The 24,825-nt window shown below is 44.7% G+C and overlaps 1 protein-coding gene across 1 annotated transcript in view; it reads right to left on the bottom strand.

Annotated features, from left to right (window-relative positions):
* Positions 1–22,042, bottom strand: part of KCNK13 (potassium two pore domain channel subfamily K member 13) — a 178,434-nt gene extending 156,392 nt beyond the window's left edge. Inside the window, exon 1 of the mRNA XM_082242802.1 lies at positions 20,825–22,042. Within this exon, the coding sequence (XP_082098928.1) occupies positions 20,825–21,161 (337 nt within the window). The 5' untranslated portion in view covers positions 21,162–22,042. The remainder of the gene's footprint in view (positions 1–20,824) is intronic.
* Between the last annotated feature and the right edge of the window lie 2,783 nt (positions 22,043–24,825).

Here is a 24,825-nt window from a genome sequence, read left to right as displayed (position 1 = left end):
AATGATCTAGAGGAGGGGATATCTAGTACAATCTCAGTATTTGCAGATGATACTAAATTAGGCATGCCAATATCTTCTATGCAGGATGTGGAAATCTTGCAAGCAGACCTGAACAAAATAACGGGGTGGGCAACTACATGGCAGATGAGATTTAATGTAGAAAAATGTAAAGTAATGCACTTGGGGGCCAGAAACCAGAAAGCAAGCTACTCACTAGGGGGGGAACCTCTGGGTGAGTCTAGGATGGAAAGGGACCTGGGGGTACTGGTAGACAACAGGCTTGGCAGTGGCATGCAATGCCAAGCCGCCGCAAGCAAAGCCAACAGAATACTGGGTTGTATAAAAAAGGGGATTCACTCCAGAAATAAAGAGATTATTCTCCCACTCTACAAGACTCTGGTCCGGCCACATCTGGAGTATGCTGTCCAGTTCTGGGCACCGGTCCTCAGGAAGGATGTGCTGGAACTGGAGAAAGTCCAGAGAAGGGCAACAAAAATAATTAGGGGAATGGAGGACATCAGCTATGAGGAAAGACTACAAGCACTGAACCTATTCTCTCTGGAGAAGAGACGATTGAGGGGGGATATGATATCAATGTACAAATACTGTACTGGCGACCCTAGCGTAAGGAACAAACTATTCAGAGAAAGGAGATACAATAAGACACGTGGCCATTCACTAAAACTTGAGGAAAGGCGGTTTAACCTTAAAGTGCATAAGGGGTTCTTCACTGTAAGAGCGGTAAGGATGTGGAATTCTCTTCCACAAGCAGTCGTATCAGCGGGGAGCATTGATAGTTTCAAAAAACGATTGGATGGACACCTTGGAGACCACAACATACAGGGGTATACAATGTACGGTTAAAAGCAAACACACACACACATCTTAGGTTGAACTGGATGGACTGATGTCTTTTTTCAACCTCACTAACTATGTAACTATGTAACTATGTAACTATGTAATACCCCAGGACACCATCCGTCGTCTCATTAGGAGCATGCCCCGACAATGCCAGGCATGCATACAAGCACGTGGGGTCCTACAAACTATTGAGTACCATTTTCAGTTGCTGCAATGAAATTTCAGCAAAATGGACATAGCCTGCTGCATAATCTTTTCACTTTTATTTTCCTCACCCCCTAACTCTTTGTGTCTGTAGGACCACAAAGGTCACAGAGCACTGGTGGGAAATCTATCTTGAGATCTCCTGTGTCTCAAACCAACTTCACAGATTACCTTTTTCCCCTTTAGGTACTACATTGTAATAAAATTGGGTAGAAATTCCCATTTTCCAATCCTTACAAACATAGAAACATAGAATGTGTCGGCAGATAAGAACCATTTGGCCCATCTAGTCTGCCCAATATATCTGAATCCTATGAATAGTCCCTGGCCCTATCTTATATGAAGGATAGCCTTATGCCTATCCCATGCATGCTTAAACTCCTTCACTGTATTTGCAGCTACCACTTCTGCAGGAAGGTTATTCCATGCATCCACTACTCTCTCAGTAAAGTAATACTTCCTCATATTACTTTTAAACCTTTGCCCCTCTAATTTAAAACTGTGTCCTCTTGTGGTAGTTTTTCTTCTTTTAAATATGCTCTCCTCCTTTACCTAGTTGATTCCCTTTATGTATTTAAAAGTTTCTATCATATCCCCTCTGTCTCTTCTTTCTTCCAAGCTATACATGTTAAGGTCCTTTAACCTTTCCTGGTAAGTTTTTTCCTGCAATCCATGTACTAGTTTAGTAGCTCTTCTCTGAACTCTCTCTAGAGTATCTATATCCTTCTGGAGATATGGCCTCCAGTACTGCGCACAATACTCCAAGTGAGGTCTCACCAGTGTTCTGTACAGCGGCATAAGCACTTCTCTCTATCTACTGCTTATACCTCTCCCTATACATCCAAGCATTCTGCTGGCATTTCGTGCTGCTCTATTACATTGTCTTCCCACCTTTAAGTCTTCTGAAATAATTACTCCTAAATCCCTTTCCTGTCAAATATTCTATATTCTGCCCTTGGGTTTTTACGTCCCAGGTGCATTATCTTGCACTTATCCACATTAAATTTCAGTTGCCAGAGTTCTGACCATTCTTCTAGTTTTCCTAAATCCTTTTCCATTTGGCGTTTCACTCCAGGAACATCAACCCTGTTACATATCTTTGTGTCATCAGCAAAAAGACAAACCTTACCATCGATTTAGTCACCCAGTCAAAAAAATCTATAAGATTTGTTTGACATGATCTCCCTGAAGTAAACCCATGTTGTTTTTCATCTTGCAATCCATGGGATTTAAGATGTTCCACAATCCTATCCTTTAATAGGGTTTCCATTAATTTGCCTACTATTGATGTCAGACTCACTGGTCTATAGTTGCTCTACTAGTCTACTAGGAACAGGGGTCTCCAAACTTACTGACCAAGGTCAAGTTTACGCTCTTTCAGACTTTGGTGGGGTTGGTCTGTGGCCAGTGGGAGTACAAAATTCTCCAGTGTCAGTGGGAGTAAACAAGGTCTTAGGCTTGGTGGTCAGTTGGAATAAAAAAATTACTGGGGGTCAGTAGGGGGTGGAATAGTGCCCCACCACTGGTATTAGAGAAAGAAATAGGTCCCTATTGTTGATGTCAGTGGAATGAATTTTGCCCCACTGTTGGTGTCAGTGGGAGGAACAGTGCCCCATAACTGGCGCCAGTGGAAGAAAAGTGCCCTCTTGTTGGTGTCAGTGGGAGGAATAATTTCCCATTGTTGGTGTCAGTGAGAAGAATATTGTTCCATCATTGGTGTCAGTGGAAGGAATAGTGCCCCATTGTTGGGGTCAGTGGGAGGAATGGTGCCCCATCATTGGTGTCAGTAGTAGATATTATGGCCTACTGTTAGCGCCAGTGGAAAGAATGCTGTCTTACTGTTGGTGTCAGTGGGAGGAATAGTGCCTCATCATTAGTGTCAGTGGGGGGAATAGTGCCCCATTGTTGGTGTGAGTGAGAGGAATAGTGCCCCATTGTTGGTGTCAGTGAGAATAATAGTGGCCCATTATTGGTGTCAGTGGGAGGAATAGTGCCCCATTGTTGGTGTCAGTAGGAGGAAAAGTGCCCCAATGTTGGTGTTAGTGGAAGGAATGGGGCCGCATCATTAGTGCTCATAGGAGGAATAGTGCCCTATTGTTGGTGTCAGTGAGATAAATAGTGCCACATTATTGGTGTCAGTGGGAGGAATAGTGCCCTATTGTTGGTGTTAACAGAAGGAATTGTGCCTCACTGTTGGTGTCAGAGGGTGGAATGGTGCCCCATGATTGGTATCAGTGGTAGGCATTTTGACCCACTGTTGGTGTCAGTAGAGAGAACTGTGCCCCACTGTTGATGTTATTGGAAGGAATGGTGTCTCATTGGTAGTGTCAGTGGGGGGGGGAATGTGCCCCAAGATAAAGGCAAGCAAATGGCCACCTCTGGTCCGAAGGCCACAGGTAGAAGGCCACTGTATTAGAAACACCATCAGCCAATGACAGGATGGAGAAAGAGATAAAAAAAGCCATCTTATTTCTTGTAGAATGTACTGAGCAGCTGAACACACAGCGGGGAGAATTAGCAGGCCAGCCTAGGAGCCTCTCAACGGAACCCCTTGACTAGGTTCAAAACACTTATCCCCTGCCGTTCCCGGCTGCGTCCACTTCTGAGCAGTACCTAGCCATATAATGCATTCTAGTAAGCTGTCTCATGCATTGAATTGTCTCATACATCAATCAGGCCGTTCATATCTCTGTTTGGTATAGAAAGTGCAGCCTAAGTATATTTCCCTCTGATGTCTGTTTTGAGACCCATGGAAAAATTTTTAGAAAAATGTAATAAACAAAACAACATCATATATGACTGCTACAGGGGTTACAAAAATGTAATCCATGGATTAATTTCAAATAACTATCCAAGAGATCACCATCAAAAAGGACTGCAAATAAAGTATCGAAGTTATACATAAAATCTTGATGCTTTAATAATAAAAGTATAATTTTGATACTGCGGTCCTCTTTAATAGTGATTTCTTTTTGTGGGTTATTTGATACAAAAACCAATGAGTTTTACTCTGCATTAACTCAGTATACCAAATGACCATCAGAGATTATTTTATTTCCTTCAGACAAGAACTTGGAAATCAATACACAAAAAGGCATGTTATGGTGAGTGGTCAATGCATACAACTGCGCAAAACGCAAAACATGCACACTTGAGCTTTCTTTTGGTGCTATTTAATAACCGCAGGGTTTTTTATTTCTTACAAAAAAAAAGAAAAAGACAGAAAATTTTGAAAAAAAAAAAAAACAAAGTTTTTCTTATTTTCTGTGAGTTCATTTTAAAAATAAATAATTTTTCTCCTTCAATGATGTGCGCTGATAAGGTGGCACTGATGGGCACTGATAGGCTGCACTGATGGGCACTGATGAGGTGGCACTTATGGGCACTGATGAGGAGGTACTAATATGCCGCACTGATGGGCACTGATAGGTGGCACTGATGAATTGATCACTGATAGGCGTTACTGATGAGCACTGATAGACGTCACTGATGGGCACTGAAAGGTGGCACTGAGAGGCAGCACTGATGGGCGGCACTGATGAGCACTGATGGGAGGCACTGATGGGCACTATTGATGAGCATTGACAGATGGCACTCATGGGTACTGAAGGGCAGCACTGGTGGATACTGATGGGCAGCACAGATGAGCAGGCACTGATGGGCACTGACTGGTAGCACTATGGGCTATGATTGTGGCCACTGATGGTGGGCACTGTGGGCACTGATGGTGGGCACTAATTGGCACTGTTTTTCATTTTTCTGTAATCAGGGCACTGATGATCAGTGCCCTGATTACCTGTCCTGCACTCCCCTTTGACAGTGTGAGGTGAGGAGAGCCAGTAAGCTGCACTTCCTCATTTACATGTGAACGGCTGTGATTGGACACAGCCGATCACATGGGTAAAGAGCCATGTCATTGGCTCTTTACCAAGATTGGGGTCGCGCCACGTCCTAGCAACACGGCGAGGTCATGATCGCCGCACTGCGCACCCCGGCGGGCACGCGAGAGAGGCCGTTCTGGTGCGCCGTCATATGATGGCTCAGAACAATGGCTGCACCGCTCCGCCGTCATTTGACGGTGGGCGGGCAGTAAGCAGTTAATGTGGTCTGAGCCCTCTGACATCTAGGATCAGCAAAAGAGTGTTCTGTACCTAGCAGAGTGGGTCAGGTGATATGCGGGTTCTGGGCCCTTTGACCGACTAGGAATGATGCTCTGGTGGACTTGGTAAACTCAAACAATGCAGGGCTTATTACCAATAGTCATATAAAAGAACACCTGGGTAGCAGTGACCATTATATGATTTCATTTAATGTTAGCTATATGTGAGCAACAAACACATACGGGAAATATAAAAACACTTAACTTTAAGAAAGCTAATTTTCCAAGGATGAGGGCTGCTCTCCAAGACTTAGACTGGGAGGAAGTATTGGCATCAATGAATGCAGAACAGAAATGGGAATTCTTCAAAAAGACTGCAAACTCACTGCAAAGTATATTCCCATGGGCAATAAGTTTAAAAGGCTAAAAACAAAACCTATGTGGCTCACAGCCAAAGTAAAAAAGCTATAAATAATAGGAAAAGAGCTTTTAAAAAATTTAAAAATGAAGGAACACTATCATCATAGAAATGTTATAAGGAATATAACAGAATACGTAAAAAGGAAATCAAGGATGCAAAAATTCTAAACAAACGACAGACTGCAAAAGATAGTAGTACATAGACCAAAAAAATTGGTCTTCAAATATATTAATAGTAAAAAGGTGAGGTCTGAGCATTTAAAAAAGGCCTGGATCCTTTCCTAAATGTAGCACTGTCCCCGAAAGGACCGCCAGCTATTTACTCTACGGGTCCCCCTGAGTTACCAGCACACAGTCAGGACAGATAAAAGTTCCTAATTTCTCCTCTTTGGCTCACTCCAATAATCAGTGCAGGGGTATTTGGTTGTTTTGTGGTTTATTGTAAAATGGGGATAGGAGAAGGAAATAGTGGGATACTCCAATTTAACTATAGACAATGTTGAGGATTCCTATCTTCTGATACAGCCAGGCTGTTGATTCACCCTTCCACTATGGACAAATTTGAATTGAGTCTCTTTTCCTCAAGAGGACTCGGTGAACAGACAATTATCTTCAGGACACTCTCCCCAGTATCCTCTTTCTCTTCCTCTGCTGACACCCGTCCACTGACTATCTTAAAAGCAGGGGTGGACCCCCTCAGGTCAGGCCCCTTGACACGAGTCCCTGTACTCATGATACTGTAGTCCCAGGGTCTCCAGTGTCTCCCCTCTCAGTCAGCTTTTCTGGACCTCAGGGTTCAGCTCCTCTCAACTACTCCTCTGGTCCTCAGAACGACCTCCAGCGACCAAATGCCGCCTCTACAGAGGAGGAGGCAGCCATCCCCTCCCTCCAGGACTCTGCTCTCCAGCCAAAGTCCCCGCAGCACATGTGCTCCTGGCTTTTATACAGTATCCCAGAATGCCCGGAGGCGACCTGTCCTCTGCCAATCATCAGGACTATATCAAAAGCCTTTGCACCCATTCGTCAGGTTTCCTCCCACTGTCCAACATGCCTCCCTATTGGACCAGTGTGAAACCCACTCCAGACTGAATGAATCGCATACTGAGCACAATGAGCAGACTTCACTAACAGATCCGGCTCTCTGGTAGGCAGAGAACAATATAGATTTACCTGCAGCCCCTCTGGTAAGCAGACAGAGCTCAAAGCTATACTTTCTCACTAGCACCTACCTAGGAGGATGCTACATAAATAAACATAATATAACTGGGTACTCACATTTATAGGTAAATTTTATCCAGGGAATATCCAATTGCCTCTCGGGGGACCAAGAAGGATTTTTTTCTCCTACTGGAGTAAATTGGATCATGCTTTGCTGGGGTTTTTCACTTTCCTCTGGATCAGCTGTGGGTATGGGATTGTGTATATGGGATTGTATGGTTGTTTTTTTTTTTGTTTTTTTTATTGGCTGAACTAGATGGATTTGTGTATTTTTTCAACTTGACTATGTAACCTCTGGGACCAGGAGTGGAGTGTTTCATACTTATCTGATTGGGTAAGGTGATGTACGGGGTTTGGGCCCTCTGACCTCTAGGATCAGGGGTGCAAAGCTCTGTATCTATAGAGTGGGTAAGGTGATGTACAGGGTTTGGGCCCTCTGACCTCTAGGATCAGGGGTGCAAAGCTCTGTATCTATAGAGTGGGTAAGGTGATGTACAGGGTTTGGGCCCTCTGACCTCTAGGATCAGGGGTGCAAAGCTCTGTATCTATAGAGTGGGTAAGGTGATGTACAGGGTTTGGGCCCTCTGACCTCTAGGATCAGGGGTGCAAAGCTCTGTATCTATAGAGTGGGTAAGGTGATGTACAGGGTTTGGGCCCTCTGACCTCTAGGATCAGGGGTGCAAAGCTCTGTATCTATAGAGTGGGTAAGGTGATGTACAGGGTTTGGGCCCTCTGACCCCTAGGATCAGAAGCGGAGTGTTCTGTATCTATGGAGTGAGTCGGTGATGTGCGGGGTCTGGGACCTCTGACCTCTAGGATCATGAGCGGAGTGTTCTGTACCTATAGAGTAGGTCAGGTGATATGCAGGGTATGAGCCCTCTGACCTCTAGGATCAGCAGCGCAGTGTTCTGTATCTATGGAGTGGGTCAAGTGATGTGCAGGGCCCGGGCCCTCTGACCCCTTTGATCAGGAGCGGAGTGTTCTGTACCTATGGAGTGGGTCAGGTGATGTGCAGGGCCCGGGCCCTCTGACCCCTAGGATCAGGAGCGGAGTGTTCTACCTATAGAGTGGGTCAGGTGATATGCAGGGTCTGAGCCCTCTGACCTCTAGGATCAGCAGCGGAGTGTTCTGTATCTATGGAGTGAGTCGGCGATGTGCGGGGTCTGGGACCTCTGACCTCTTGGATCATGAGCGGAGTGTTCTGTACCTATAGAGTAGGTCAGGTGATATGCAGGGTATGAGCCCTCTGACCTCTAGGATCAGCAGCGCAGTGTTCTGTATCTATGGAGTGGGTCAAGTGATGTGCAGGGCCCAGGCCCTCTGACCCCTATGATCAGGAGCGGAGTGTTCTGTACCTATGGAGTGGGTCAGGTGATGTGCAGGGCCCGGGCCCTCTGACCCCTAGGATCAGGAGCAGAGTGTTCTACCTATAGAGTGGGTCAGGTGATATGCAGGGTCCAGCCCTCTGACCTCTAGGATCAGGAGAAGATGTCTCTGCTTTGGCTATACTGTACTGGCCCACAAGTTGCATATAAAAAGTCAAACAAATAATCTCCTGTTTATTCATTTCTATGACATATTTCTTGTTTTTCTTCCCTATAATTGCTTTATATCATACATTTCCTCCATGCAGCGGTTTGCTGTACATTTCTGGCCACTCGCCGGGCTCTGGGCCTGCATCATCTGTTGTGGATGCAGCGGTGGCCCCCTCGGGGTGGCCCCCAGGCCTATCACAGGTGCACCTGGCTGTCCTAATTAATGTGAAAAAAGAAGCAACAGGTGTTTGGCAAAGGAAGTCGGCTCGTCGTGCTGCTCAACGTTCGCTGCCAGCAATGTCGCAGAGAATTATCCCCACCAGCTAAAATGTATATAAACTGCTGACATGCTGGCGGAGAAAACATACATTTTCATGGGCTGCGGAGGCTGCATACACCCAGGGCTGTATTTACCAGCTACTGAACCAGTGACACATAGTTTGTGATGGTGTCAGGTGCTGAATTTGCACTGTTACTGTTCTCGCTATTAAAAGGAAATTAAAACTGATTTACGGGAAAAGTAAAAAAATCCTTCCTTGCAGTGGGGCTGCCCAGCTGTGCTCCTGCATTCACTTAGAGAAATGCCATGCAGCCATTGGTGGAGTGCATGAGGACAACAAGTGGCTGAAAAGAGGCTGAAGGAGATTAGCAGCACTGAGATGCAACAAAGGTTGGAAAACTATAAAAAAAAATACTTTAACCACTTCTGGACCAGAAGGATTTGCCCCCTTAATGACCAGACCATTTTCCGCGATTCGGTGCTGCATTACTGCATTTGCACTGCAATTGTGCGGTTGTCGACGTCAATAAAATTTATGTCTTTTTTCCCACAAATAGAGCTTTTTTTTGGGTGGTATTTGATCACCTGTGCAATTTTTATTTTTTGCGCTATAAATAAAAAAAGAGCGACATTTCTGGGAAAAAAAAGACAATATTTTTCACATTCTGCTATATAACATTACCCCAAAAAATTTTAAAAATCAAAATTTTTTTAACATTTTAGGCCAATTTTTTTTCTGCTACATATTTTTGGTAAAAAAAAATCGCAATAAGTGTATATTGATTGGTTTGCGCAAAAGGTATCGCGTCTACAAACTAGGGGAAAGATTTATGTAATTTTTATTTATTTTAATTATTTATTCTAGTAATGGCGGCGATCTGCGATTTTTAGTGGGACTGCGACATTGCGGCGGACAAATCGGACCTCTAACTGACATTTTTTTTTTTCAATTAACTGTAAGGGTAATGCAAATATTTTATGATCAACACTATACAATAAGCTCTGTACAAGTCCTTTGCAAGCCAAGACACCCCCCCCCCCCCCAGGCTCACATTTAAAGCAGAACTCAGGGGAACATTTTTTCTTCCATTTGCGTAAAGGGAGGGTTATGACTTTTTGCCATCTGGGTCCTAATGGGGAGATTTACCCTTCCCTTCTTGTCCCATGGCCAAAACAGGATGAGTGAATCGCTGGTTGTCACCGGACTAGTGTCCCAATTGGAAGATTTTATTATTTTACTTTATTCCTTTTTTGGTGGATTCTTTCACCGTTGGGGATAAGAGTTACCAGAACAAATACCAAATGAGTGACACTCCCCAATGGGGGCACAGACTGCAATAAAACCATGGGGGGGCATGCTGATATGTTGGAGTACGGGTCTCATTACGCACACACAAGGTTATGGTTAATGAGCTTTGATACTCCAATATTTATATAGGCACAGTGATCTTACCAATTGGCTACAGGATAGACCAGTGGCAATTTCCCTCTGTGCCACTAACTGACATTTTTGACACTTTTGGGGGGGACCAGTGACATTACTACAATAATCAGTGCTAAAAATATACACTGTTACTGTACTAAGGACACTGGCAGGGAAGGGGTTAAATCCAGGGGTTGATCAAAGGGTTGAGTGTGAGCCTAGGGGGTGTTTTCTAACTGTATGGGGGAGGGACTTGTGGAATCAACACAGAGCCCTGTGATCCTATATAGGAGGATCACAGGCGCTCTGTGTTCATTCCAGAGAGAACAACAGTCTGCTGTGTTTACAACAGCAGGCCGCCGTTCTCTCTCCACAGGGAGCGATCGCGGTTGCCCGTTGGCAATCGCGGCCGCCGGCCCCGTGCATCGGCACCCCCAGCTGCCTAGTGGGGATGGGAATGCACCGGCGGCGGCGCGGTCGCCCCGCAGCACCACGCGTGTGACCGACCTAGAGCTATGTCAGTTCGCGCAGGAGGCTGCCTGCCGCAGTAAAACTGTGGGGGGCCGTCGGCAAGTGGTTATTTAACCACTCCGGAAGGTTTTACTCCCACATTTTTTGCTATTCAGCACTGCGCTATTTCAACCACTTGCCTCCTCCCGTGTAACTTACTTATACGGCAGCAAGGTGGCACTGCTGCGCCAGATCACATACCTAGTAGATGATCCAACACTTCCGGGTCTTGGGCACTTCCTGACGTTTAAGCCCTTCCCAGCAGTGTTAATTTCGTCGACTAAAACCGACTAAAATGTTTTCGTCGACTAACACAATTCAGATGACTAAAATACGACTAAAACTAAAATGGCATTTTAGTCTTAAGACTAAAATACGACTAAAACTAAAATAGCATTTTAGTCAAAAGACTATAACTAAAACTAAATCGAAATTTGCTGCCAAAAATTAACACTGGTGCATGCTCAAAGCATAAATAATAACATATTAGATTTTTCACTCCAGGACCAGCAGTAGTATATAATGAGTTTGGAAATTGTAGAGAAATGCTTAAATAATGCATTACAAATTACAATTGAACTACACCCATTTGATTATAGATGACTAAAATGAGTTTTAGTCGACTAAAATGTAGGGCGTTTTAGTCGACTAAAATATACTGGAGTTTTAGTCGACTAAATAGGACTAAAACTAAAACACTTGCAGAAGACTAAAATAGGACTAAAACTAAAATGCCATTTTAGTCCTAAGACTAAGACTAAAACTAAATTGAAATTTGCTGCCAAAATTAACACTGCTTCCCAGCCATTAGTACAGTGACTGTGCATATTTTGAGCACTGATCATTGTATTAGTGTCACCGGTTCCCAAAAAGTGTCAGTTAGTGTCCCAACTGTCCGCCGCAATATCACAGTCCCGCAATAGGTCACTGATTGCCACCATTATTAGTAAAAATAAATAAAAAATAAATATCCCACAGTTTGTAGATGCGATACCTTTTGCGCAAACCAATCAATATACACTTATTGGGATTTTCTTTTTCCTACCAAAAATAGGTAGCATAATACATATTGGACTAAACTGATGAAGACATTTGATTTTTAAAAAAAAATTTTATTGGATATTTTCTACTTTCTGTTATAAAATATATCCAATAAAATTTAATTTCTTTTATTTAATTAAGGCCAAAATGTATTCTTCTACGTCTTTAGTGGAAAAAAAAAATCCCACATCTAAGGTTTTTGGGGACACTAGTTTTGACCGTGATCAATATACCGATACAGACATTATATAGTAATGGCGGTAAACTGTGATTTATAGTGTGACTGTGATAGTGTGGTGGGCAATCTGGCACTAACTGAAAATGCTGGGAGGGAACATTAACTGACACTGACATCACTAGTGACACTAATACAGTGATCAGTGATAATACTATACACTGTCACTGTATTAATGACATTGGCTGGACATTGGCTGGACAATCAAGGGGTTAAATGTGCCTAACAAGTGTATATGTGCTGCTCTTACTCACACAGAATCTGGCTGGAAACCCTACTGACAGCTGATGACTCATTGGTTGGTAAGGACGCAGCGGCCGGCTTCCCAGCCCGCTCCTTAGCAACCAGCTATATACAGTGCATTTCTGGAGCGACTCCATTGAAATCTATTACACGCAAAACACAATCTGCTGTGGGGAAAAAAAAGTCACCGGCCCTTTCCACAAACGTACCGGCTGAAAAACGCATAGATAGTGAACAGGAAACCCTGTTAGATGGACTGTAGCTCCTTTCTGAAAAACGGAAAATGCACAAAAAAGGTGTGAACATAGGGTAACTGATCGACCGATAACTGTTTTTCGTTGCTGATATTTTGGCCTTTGCATATCGGTATCGGCCGATATTGGCAGATATTTTCGTACATTTAGAAAAAAAATTTTTTTTAATTTTTATCACTTGACAGGTACTCTTGTGGAGGGATCTGGGAAGTCTAAAAGACCCCAAACCCCTCCTCTGCACTTAAAAGCATTCAAAACGCCAAGTTTGGCTGTTTTGAATGCTGTCATTTTTAAAAATCTGGCGCCGAGTACCCGGAAGTGATGTCATGACGTCACTTCCGGGTTTTTGCATGGAGACCCGATCAGAGCCGAATGCGGCTTTGATTGGGTCTTCGGCGGCCTTGCAGGCTGGTTGCCCGGGTCTCCCTGTGGGATCGGACCCGGAAGAGCCGTGGAAGGCGGCGGGAGGGGGACATCCCCTCCCTCTCCTTGTAATGACAGCCGAGCGGCTTCTCAGCCGCATCGGTTGTCATTACAAGACAGCCGACCGTCGGCTATGGACGCCGGTACCGGGGTGATGCCTCTAGCTGCAGGCATCACTCCGGTACAGCACTTTCCCGAAATATCGGCAATATCGGTAACCTCAGGGGTCGATTCCGATATATCAGGGAAAGTGCATATCGGCCCTCGATATATCGGCTTTGCCGATAATCGGTCGATCACTAGTTAAAAATGATCATTATTTTATAGTATATAAAACAAATTAAGTGCCATTCATTTAGGGCTTACTACTTGAACAAAATAAAATGAACATATTAATCGATGAATAAAGAGAGCAGAAGTGGTGCGCCGTGCTTCTCATAAGATGATCTCATTCGGTTCTGTAGGAGTTGGTGCTTGTTGACTTATGCCAAGATTTGCTGAAATGTTCCCTCTTTATCTCCTCTAAGAGCTTCTGTACTGTGCAGAGAACTCTCAGACGGAGACACCCAAAGGCAGTTTTAGGCTGCCAGAATCCCCGTTAACCAAGCAACCTACAGCTTGGCCCACAATCACCAGATAGGACAGTCTGAGGGTCCTCACAGAGCTGGCACGGAACATTTTGTATCACATGGCTGAGAACATTTGATGCACCATGAAGAGATTTCTAATCAGCATTAGTTTGTCAAATGCCAACCACTGGCGATAAATTGCCCCTGAGACTGGATATACATTCATCGTTGCAGCAGACACGTCAATGATAACACACAATCGCCCTCTGAAATGAACCTTTGGAGTGAAAAAAGAACACGACGTGCAAGACTACTTTGTGCAGCTAAGATGCCGTATCCGCTGGTACTCTAAGTCCTTTATCTACAGGTTTAGATAAGGTATTGATCAGCTTTACCGATCCAAGTTTACAGAACCCAGACACTTATCGACCAATAGAACGTGCAAATATTTAGAGAAGAAATCCCCAAGCCTGAAACAATGGCCTACAAGTTCAGGAAAGGCTGAAAGAGAGTACAAATCGATGGATAACTTGAAGACCAGGCCTGTTCTGGCAATTTTTGTTTACAAAATGAAATCAGTATGTTTTGCTAGAAAATTAATTAGAATCCCCAAATATTTTATATATATATATAAGGCCCCGTTCACATACAAGCGACGCTACTTCCCGGGGCGACCTCCGAGGTCACGGTGCGAGCAGCGCGCCGCGACCTCGGAGCGGCCGGCACGGACTTCATAACATTGAAGTCTATGGCGGTCGCCTCCAGGTCGCCCCAAAGAAGCTCCGGACCCTTTTTCTAAGTCGGAGCGACTTGTGTCGCTCCTATTGCAACGGGTCCGCAGCTTCCCTATGGAAGGCGACCTACGGCGACCTGTGAGGCGACCAGGTCGCCTCACAGGTCGCCTTAGTGTGAACAGGGACTAAAGGGCTCAAAATTTCAAGTCCTGAGCTACTAGCCAGGCCTTAAGGGTTACTCGCCACCAGTCTCCCCACCTATAGGAGACACCCCCCCCATCATGTGACCATAAATAAGACATGCTGTGCCTTGTAGTCCTATATGAGACCCCCCACCCCATCATGTGACCATAAATAAGACATGCTGTGCCTTGTAGTCCTATATGAGACCCCCCATCATGTGACCACAAGACATGCTGTGCCTTGTAGTCCTATATGAGACCCCCCCCTCCCCATCATGTGACCATAAATAAGACATGCTGTGCCTTGTAGTCCTATATAAGACCACCCATCATGTGACCACAAGACATGCTGTGCCTTGTAGTCCTATATGAGACCCCCCCTCCCCATCATGTGACCATAAATAAGACATGCTGTGCCTTGTAGTCCTATATGAGACCCCCCCCCCCCTTGGGCATGTGAATAGAAATATGGAATGCTGAGCCTTGTAGTCCTATAGGAGACGCCTCCCCCCAACCATGTGACCATAAATTAGACATGCTGAGCCTTGTAATCCTATATTAGACCCCCCCCCCAACCATGTGACCATAAATAAGACATGCTGAGCCTTGTAATCCTATATTAGACCCCCCCAACCATGTGACCATAAATTAGACATGCTGAGCCTTGTAATCCTATATTAGACCCCCCCCCCAACCATGTGACCATAAATATGGATTGCAGCCTCACCTGTGCAGGAGAAGAGAGAGGAAGAGGAAAGGCGGCCGGATAATCAGAGCGGGGATCGCTGCACTGTAACATCTTTCATTTGAATTGCCGGGCGCTCAGCTTCACAAGTAGTCCCGCCTCCTGGCTCGGCTCCTATGATAGACGTCACACGTACCGGCGGTGTTCTGTCTATCAAAGGAACCGAGCCAGAAGGCGGGACTACGTGTGAAGCTGAGCGCCCGGCAATTCAAATAAAAGATGTTACAGTGCAGCGATCCCCGCTCTGATTATCCGGCCGCCTTTCCTCTTCCTCTCCTCTCTCACCCTTGCCCGCAATCATTTTCCACTCGCAAAATGCGAGCAGGCGAGTAAAAAATTTGAGGGCTGTATATATATATATATATATAAAAAAGTCGCCACCGAAAAAAAAGGTCACACACTCTAATATTTTGTTGGCTTTGATTACGGCACACATTTGCTGTGGCAATGTTTCAATAAGCTTCTGCAATGTCATGAGATTTATTTCCCTTCAGTGTTGCATTACATTTTCACCAAGATCTTGTATTGATGATGGGAGAGTCGGACCGCTGCTCAAAGCCTTCTCCAGCACATCCCAAAGATTCTCAATGGGGATAAGTTCTGGATTCTATGGTGGCCAATCCATGTGTGAAAATGATGTCTCATTCTCCCTGAACCACTCCTTCACAATTTGAGCCCCGATGAATCCTGGCATTGCCATCTTGGAATATGCCCGTGCCATCAGGGAAGAAAAAATCCATTGATGGAATAACTTGGTCATTCAGTATATTCAGGTGGTCAGCTGACCTAATTCTTTCGGCAAATGCATGCTTAGATTAGTTAGTTGCTTAGTTAATTCCAGGTGGTGACTTTTTTTTTTGGCCAGGTAGTGTGTGTGTGTATATATATATATATATATATATATATATATATATATACATATACACACAGTATCTCACAAAAGTGAGTACACCCCTCACATTTTTGTAAATATTTTATTATATCTTTTCATGTGACAACACTGAAGAAATAATAAATAAAAAAAATTCAGCGCAACTGTATAAATTTATAATAGAAAGGATGCTATGCACTAAAACTAAAACTGAGTTACTTGAAGAACTGAGCGATAGCGATTGGTGGGAAAATTGGTCATCAGGTACGGAAAGTGAGGACAGCAACGATTCTGATGTCTCTTTCTGGCACATAGATGTGGAATTTGGGAAGAATATGAAATGATTCTTCAGAATTTCCAACGGAGCGATGTGCCAGAAAGAGACATCAGAACCGTCGCTGTCGTCACTTTCCGTACCGGATGACCAATTTTCCCACCAATCGCTATCGCTCAGTTCTTCAAGTAACTCCGTTTCGCTGTCGCTGTTTTCCAGTTAGTCTAAAAGCGCTTTTGCGCAAAAAGAACGCTTTTTGGATGCCATGGTCGTTCTCTATTTTCCAGGCACAAAGAACTGGAAAAGCACAGGCAGGGCACTGGAAAAGTCACCAGGTGAAATCCTGTGGTGAAATGGGATGATACAGTGTAATCCGTTAGGATCGCAGCTTTCTATCATCTCATTTCGTGTATTTATTTACATTTTTTAAATTGCTGCCGGTTCCACCCCCCTGCGTCGCAACGCTTGCAGGGAAGGGAACCGGAAGACAGGTGCCGGCATCGGCCGAGCACAGAGCGGGAGGAGGGCGGGAGGACGGCGGGGGAGGACAACGGGGGATCGCAGGGGAAGGTGAGTTTTAAAATATAAAACAGATTTCCATGCACAACAATGTACCGCTTTTAGCACAGAAATCCTGACATAATCAGACCACCAGGAAGGTTAAGGACAAGTTGAGTAATACAGTGGATCCAATATCCCTGAGGAGTGGATTACAACGCCCAATATTGGAGGGACTCTGGTGAGTGAGCATAATAGTTGGTGGTGGATGGTGGCACAGAGGTGTGAATCAGTGTGCACAGTACTGAATTTGATTTTGGTGTCACGGAGGAACTTTCACAGTCACCTTTTGTATGTTACACTCGGGGCTTTTTTTCAGCAGGAACGCGAGGGAACGCAGTTCCGGCACCTCCAGCACTGAATGTATGTAATAGCAAGGGGTGTGCTGGAAGGTCTATTGATGCTGGCTGCTGGGGGATCTATTGTCACTGGTGGGGATCTGTTTTTGTGTGAGGGGCTATTGTTGATGGTGGGGGATCTGTTGGTGCTGGGGGGGGGGGTCTTATGTTGCTGGTAGGGATCTACTATTGAGGGAAAGGTCTATTATTGCTGGCTGCTGGAGGGTCTATTGATGCTGGCTGCTGGGAAATCTGTTGTTGCTGCTGGGGGTCTAATGTTGCTGGGGGGTAGTATTTTGTTGTGGGTGGTCTAGTACTGGGAGGAGGTGGGTAGGGGTGGATCCAAGGGACAGTGCTTAGAGGTGGGTAAGGCACAGAGACAAGGGGGGGGGGGGACTCAGAAGGGGGGAGTTCCTGCACCTATTGTCTGAGAAGAAAAGCCCTGGTTACACTAATGGACTTTATATATGTTTTCTAACTTTGTGTTTGATATTATTTTAGGGCGGCTATCACCATTTATAGCATTTGTCATAGTTTCACACTTCAGTGAGAATTTTTTTTAGCTGTGGCTGATTTATGAATAATCTTTGACATTATTTCTGTTGTGCCGGTGACACGCACTTCATATCATTTCTATATCATGTTTTCAGTCTGTGACCATCTCCTGTAGTCTTTGGTCATCACCTGCTGGACGTCTGCAGACTCTGACAGCTCTCTGTAAGATTACATTCACCGGCCACTTTATTAGGTACACCTGTTCTATTGCTTGGTAACACAAATTGCTAAACAGCCAATCACTTGGCAGCAACTCAATGCATTTAGGCATCTAGATGTTGTGAAGACGACTTGCTGAAGTTCAAACCGAGCATCAGAATGGGGAAGAAAGGGGATTTAGGTGACTTTGAACGTGGCATGGTTGTTGGTGCCAGATGGGCCGGTATGAATATTTCAAAAACTGCTGATCTACTGGGATTTTCACACACAACCATCTTTCGGGATTACAGAGAATGGTGGGAAAAAGAGAAAATATCCAGTAAGCAGCAGTTGCATGGAGGAAAATGCCTTGTTGATGTCAGAGGTCAGAGGAGAATGGACAGACTGGTTCCAGATGATAGAAAGGCAACAGTAACTCAAATAACCACTCGTTACATCCAAGGTATGCAGAATACCATCTCTGAATGCACAACACATCGGACCTTGAAACACATGGGCTACAGCAGCAGAAGACCACACCGGGTGTCACTCCTGTCAGCTAAGAACAGGAAACTGAGGCTACAATTCGCACAGGATCACCAAAACTGAACAATAGAAGATTGAAAAAACATTGCCTGGTCTGATGATTCTTGATTTCAGCTGCAACATTCAGATGGTAGAGTCAGAACAACATGAAAGCATGGATCCATTCTGCCTTATATCACCGGTTCAGGCTGGTGGTGGTGGTGTAATGGTGGGGGGATATTTTCGTGGCACATTTTGGGCCCCTTAGTACCAGCTGAGCATGGTTTAAACACCACGGCCTACCTGAGTATTGTTGCTGACCATGTCCATCCCTTTATGACTGCAGTGTCCCCATCTTCTGATGGCTCCTTCCAGCAGGATAATGCACCATGTCACAAAGCTCCAATCATCTCACCACTGGTTTCTTCACCATAACAATGAGGCCACTGTACTCCAATGGCCTCCACACTCACCAGATCAGGTCACTGTACTCCAATGGCCTCCACACTCACCAGATCAGGTCACTGTACTCCAATGGCCTCCACACTCACCAGATCCGGTCACTGTACTCTAATGGCCTCCACACTCACCAGATCAGGTCACTGTACTCCAATGGCCTCCACACTCACCAGATCAGGTCACTGTACTCTAATGGCCTCCACACTCACCAGATCCGGTCACTGCACTCCAATGGCCTCCACACTCACCAGATCTCATCCAATAGAGCACCTTTGGGATGTGGTGGAAGATTGGCATCATAGTTGTACAGCCGACAAATCAGCAGCAACTGAGTGATGCTATCATGTCACTATGGAGCAAAATCTCTGAGGAATGTTTCCAACACCTTGTTGTATCTATGCCATGAAGATTGAAGGCAAAAGGGGGTCCAGCAAGCTGTAGCTAATAAAGTGTCTGCTAAGTATATGTGTCTCTTGGTGATATAAGGGCTTGCACTTGAGGGCCTCTACATCAAGTAAGTTGACCAATCCTTCCCTATGGTGATCTATAGTGGTGGGTTATCTGACACACTAGGAAGTGTCGGAAACCGGCTACTCCTCAAGGCTTTACATTTCAGCTGATCATTTATTGGCTGCTCCTGGGGATACAGTAACTATTATCTAACAACTCTTGGATTGAGAAGCCATATAAAACTGTTCATAAACATAAGCAGTATATGGAGGGTAATAATGAGGAGTAATGTGCAGTGACACATTGCAGCCAATAAAGTAAACCCCAGGCTCCATGCACTGTGTATCATAAACAATCGCCGCATTGTTTAGTAAAAAAACGTTTTTAAACCCATTTTTATCTTTTGCTATATCTCAGTGCTGCTGATATCCTACAGTCTCTTTGCAGCCACTTCCTATCTACAGCACTGGCTGCATGAAATATCTTAAGGTGGGTTCCGTGATTGCTATATAACAGGAAGTGCTTGAACCAGAACCTTCGTGGATGGCTCACAAGAGATGTTTTTTTTTTTTTTATTGAAAAGCTGAAGCTCTAATATCTGACATTCACAGACATAACTAAGCATGATGGGAATTGTAGTTCCTGAGCAGCTGGAGGGCCGTAGCTTGGACACCCCTGCTCTAACTCATGGGTTCTCAACCTGTGGCCCTCCAGCTGTTGCAGAACTAAAAGGCCCATGAGGCATTGCAAGGCTGATAGTTAGAAGCATGACTCACAAAGGCAGAGGTATGATGGGAATTGTAGTTAGGCAACAGCTGGAGGGTCAATGGTTGAGCACTCATGAGTAAGTATACCGAACATTACTTTTAAGTAGCGTCAGTATGTTAAAGCTTACATCAGATTTTACTAAATGGAATTACATCTACTTTGATTTAATAGAGTCAGGTAAGAGTATCACATGGACAGCCATGCACTTTGCTCTTTGTCTTATTACATAGTTACATAGTAGGTGAGGTTGAATAAAGACAATAGTCCATCCAGTTCAACCTGTGTAGGAGTGTGTGGCTGTAATCATCTCACATAGCCCTGAATGTTCTGATCATTGAGATGCACATCTAAGAGTCTTTTGAAAGCCACCATACTTCCCGCAGAAACCACCTCTTGTGGTAGAGAATTCCACAATCTTGTAGCCCTAACAGTAAAGAACCCCCCTCGTTGCCTGAGGTTAAAACGCTTCTACTCTAATCGCATTGTATGCCCTCGAGTCCTCATGCAATCCCTTCGACTGAATAGCTGTTTTTCTAAGCTGAGATCCCCATTGAGATATTTATAAATTGCTATCATGTCCCCCCTCAGGCGTCTCTTCTCCAGGGAGAATAAATCAAGCGATTGTAAACGCTCTTCATAATTAAGGTCCTCCAATCCCCTAATCAGTTTAGTTGCCCTTCTCTGGACTCTCTCCAGCTCCAACACATCCCTCCTGAGGACTGGCGACCAGAACTGGACAGAATACTCCAGATGTGGTCGGACCAGAGTTTTATAAAGTGGAAGGATTATAGTCTTATCTCTGGAATACATCCCTTTCTTTATGCATGCTAATATTCTCACAAACAAATAAAATGACAGTCGAATGATTAGCAATAAGGTAGAAGGCCTAATGATCAAAATGTAAGGGTTTACCTATTGTAGAGACGACGGTGCCAACAAAGTAGAACGCCCCAGTGAAGTCCCACCTGGGTCTGATGGCATCCACCCTAATGCCAGCCACGTTGGCCTCCTCGTAGTCCCGCAGAAAGTTGCGCAGGTCACTCTTGCTGAGGTTGTACTTCTGGGTAAAGTTGTCAAACTTCAATTGCCACCTCTCCTTGGCCTCTCTCTCTTTGGGCTGCTCAATGGCTGAGAAAACCGCCGCTCCACAAAGCAGGTAAAGGATAATAAGAATGGCCAACAAGAGGAAACGACCATTATCTTCGTTCAGGTGACCAAATATGCAGCAGCAGCCACCTCGACAAGCCATCCTCTGCCCCCTAGGCAGCAAGGAACAGGACACCAACCAAAGGTGCTCGGCTACTTACATCTCCATGTGGGCTCATGAGGGACCCAGTTCAGTTTTAGACATATCTCTATGTTGATGGTACTTCTAGAAGCCATTTTACACAGATATGATGGTACCCTTACAAAAAAACCTTACAAAAGCTTGAAACCATTGAAAATTTCCTTACGCTCCCCACGATGACCTGTAGGGTCTACAGCCTGCTATGAAAATGGCCATCAGCCAGTTCTGACCCAATGTGCCCCAGCCGTAGAAGAAGGTCCCTTGTTGGGTAGATGAAATCATGATCTAGGTTCTTGTTGATGAAGAGGAAAGGAAGCTTAGCCCAGCTCCATGATGAATTTGTCACCATGCACCAGGACACAGAGGCAATCAGACTATCATACTAAGTTTTAGAAGGTAAGGAACATCTGCCGATGTGGTGGTCACCATGTGGGAAGATTGGCTAGCCAAGACTTTCATTTCTAGACAGTTCATACTAACAATGAGTTTATTGCATAGATTGTGGCTTAGTACCGAGCATGAGCTATATCTATATTATTCTAGAATTCTCCGATTCATGCCAACACAAGTGTGCTTTGTACATCCAGAATAATCCAAGCTTCCAAGAGTCATCCAATGTGGCCAAATCCAAACCAGCCACCTTGCAGAATTATAAATGAAAGGAAGGGATGATAAACTGAGTAACTTCCATGGTACTTATCTCTCTGTGCTGCTTGCAGGTCTATTGTGCCAGCTGTTCAGAAATTCATTGTGTCTGCTCAGATCTGGGTGCACAGTGTATGGCCACTCATTGGCTGGTCCTCCAAGCAGGTAGTCCTCTCCAGGTTGATGATGGCTCCTCTAAGGCATAAGAAATTCCAAAAACTCATAGAAAAAAAAACTTTACCCTGCTGTCACTTAATCCTGGGGGGGTCTCAGTAATCCACATACAAGGGGTGCAAGGGGAAACTTCACCAGGGAAGGGAATGCTGACTCCCAGCAAGCTCTGTTCCTATTACTCCGGATGGATCCCTGGTTCAGATACGATGTTCAGTGCAGTGTGCACCATCAGATTGTACGATCCCGGCTGCTGCCCCCCACTTCTACCCCCCCCAGGTTCCTCCGACAGCTCCGAGCAGATGCTGAGCTCTGCCAAACCCTTCTGGCTTGGTCGCTTAATTGTCGGGCGCTGCGGGCGCCTCCTGTGGCTGAGCGTGGGAACTGCAGCCTGTCATCAACAGCGCTCTGCATCGATGTTCCAGCGACCCCCCCCCCCTTCCAGGGACTACAAATCCCAGCATGCAGCTAACATTACCAGCTGGGACTTGTATTTCTTCAGCCGCTGTGGTCCATAGGTTACCCTTATCAGAAGGGAGAAAGGGAATGGCTGTCATTGTAGATCTGTCATTAATTAGGGTTATATATGGTTTATATATTTATATATGGTATATATATATATGGTATATATATATATATATATATATATATATATATATATATATATATATATATATATATATATACTGTATATATATATATATTTATATATGGTATATAATATATATATATATTATATTATTTTATATATATATATATTATTATAATATATATTTAGGTTATATAATATATATATATATATATATATATATATATATATATATATATATATATATATATATATATATATATATATAATATTGTATTATATATAATATAAATCATTGTGGGTACAGGGTGGTGATATGGGTACCAAGGATTATAGAAGGGTTCAGTGTGTGTATAGGCAGTGATGAGGGGCTGAGAGGGGTTCATTGTGGGTACGGGGTGGTGATATGGATACCAAGGGTTATAGAAGGGTTCAGTGTGTGTATAGGGCAGTGATGAGGGGTTGAGAGGGGCTCAGTGTGGGTACAGGGTGGTGATAAGGGTATCAAGGGTTATAGAAGGTTCAGTGTGTGTATAGGGCAGTGATAGGGGGTGGTAGGGGTAGAGAGGGATTCAGTGGGGGTACAGGATGGTGATATAGGTACCAAGGGTTATAGAAGGTTCAGTGTGTGTATAGGGCAGTGATAGGGGGTGGCAGGGGGTAGAGATGGGTTCAGTGGGGGTACATGGTGATATGGGTACCAAGGGTTATAGAAGGTTCAGTTCAGTGTGTGTATAGGGGAGTGATAGGGGGGGAAGGCGAAAGAGAGGAATTCAGTGGGTGTACAGGATGGTGATATGGGTACCAAGGGTTATAGAAGGATTCAGTGTGTATATAGGGCAGAGATAGGGAGTGGCAGGGGCTAGGGAGGGTAAACACAGTAGGCTAGGTGGGACTTTAAGTGAGACACCAGCAGGTAGTGCCCAGCGTCTCCATCCCTGTATCAGAAAAAAATGAAGGTTGAAGGATTAAAAGAGGTGCATGGAAGTCAGCCAGCCCCCAGTCTGATGTACTCACCCTCCAGTCTGTCACCAACCAAGTAGACCTGTCTCATAATATAAAGAACAGGGGTTTAGTTGACACCTATTTGCAAACGCATGTGTAAGCTGCAGGGCCACTACACGGCACCCTGTTTTACCTGCAGTCCTAACACTTCCTAATTTAGTGTCTCCACAATGGGAGCACATGGCTGCTAATGGATGGATGGGGGAACAGGTGGGAGGGAGACAGCCCAAACCTCCCCCAACCCACCCCCATCCATGACTGGTCTGTTGTCTCAAAACTCAAATAGCTAAGTTGTAGCGATGGTACAAACTGGAAATGACCAGCTGAGAAGCATAACACCTCCATCCCCTTGGTGGATGCAGTATAAAAAACAGATTGGGATTTTATATATGGGGCATGGCCTGTAAAGCACAATGCCTTTCAATCCCTCAAATCACCTCTTCATCACCTCTTTTAACCCTTCGACCTTTTTTTTTGGGGGGGCTAGGGAGGGTTTCAGTGTGGGTTCAGGGAGGTGAAATGGGTGCCAAGTGTTATGAAAGGGTTCAGTGTGAGTATAGGGGGAGTTATAGGGTGTTACAGGGGCTAGGGAGGGGTTCAGTGTGGGTACAGGGCAGTGATAAGAGTAACAGGGGCTTTAGAGGGTTTCGGTTATAGTACAGAGCAGTTATAGGGGTAGCAAGAGCTTTAGAGGAGTTCAGTATTGGTACAGAACAGATACAGAGGTTGACAAAGGGTTTGGAAGGTCTAATGTGTGTACAGGACAGTAACATAGGTTGGCAGGTGGTTTGGAAAGCATTAGGGTAGGTAAGAACAGTAATTATGGTGGCAGGGGGATAGAAATGTTTATTGTGCACACAGGGCAGTAATATAAGTGGCAGGGTGTATGAAAGGGTTATTGCGGGTACAGGGCAGTGATAGAGGTTGGCAGGGGGGTTTAGCATGGGTACAACGCAGTAATAGAGGTTGGCAGGGGGGTTTAGTGTGGGTACAGAGCAATAATAGAGGTTGGCAGGGGGTTTAGAAGAGCTTATTGTGGGTACAGGGCAATGAGAGTGGGGGCAGGGGGACTGGAAGAGGTTAGGGTAGGTAAAGAACAGTTATAGAGGTGGCAGGAGGGTTAGAAGTACTTAGTTTAGGCACAGGGCAGTAATATAGGTGGCATGAGAAATGGAAGGTTTATTGTAAGAACAGGTCTTTAACAGAAGTTGGCAG

The sequence above is a fragment of the Pelophylax lessonae genome, assembly GCF_965119305.1.
Source record: "Pelophylax lessonae genome assembly, chromosome: 13".
NCBI lineage: Eukaryota > Metazoa > Chordata > Amphibia > Anura > Ranidae > Pelophylax > Pelophylax lessonae.
This window is presented reverse-complemented; position numbering and strand designations above follow the sequence as displayed.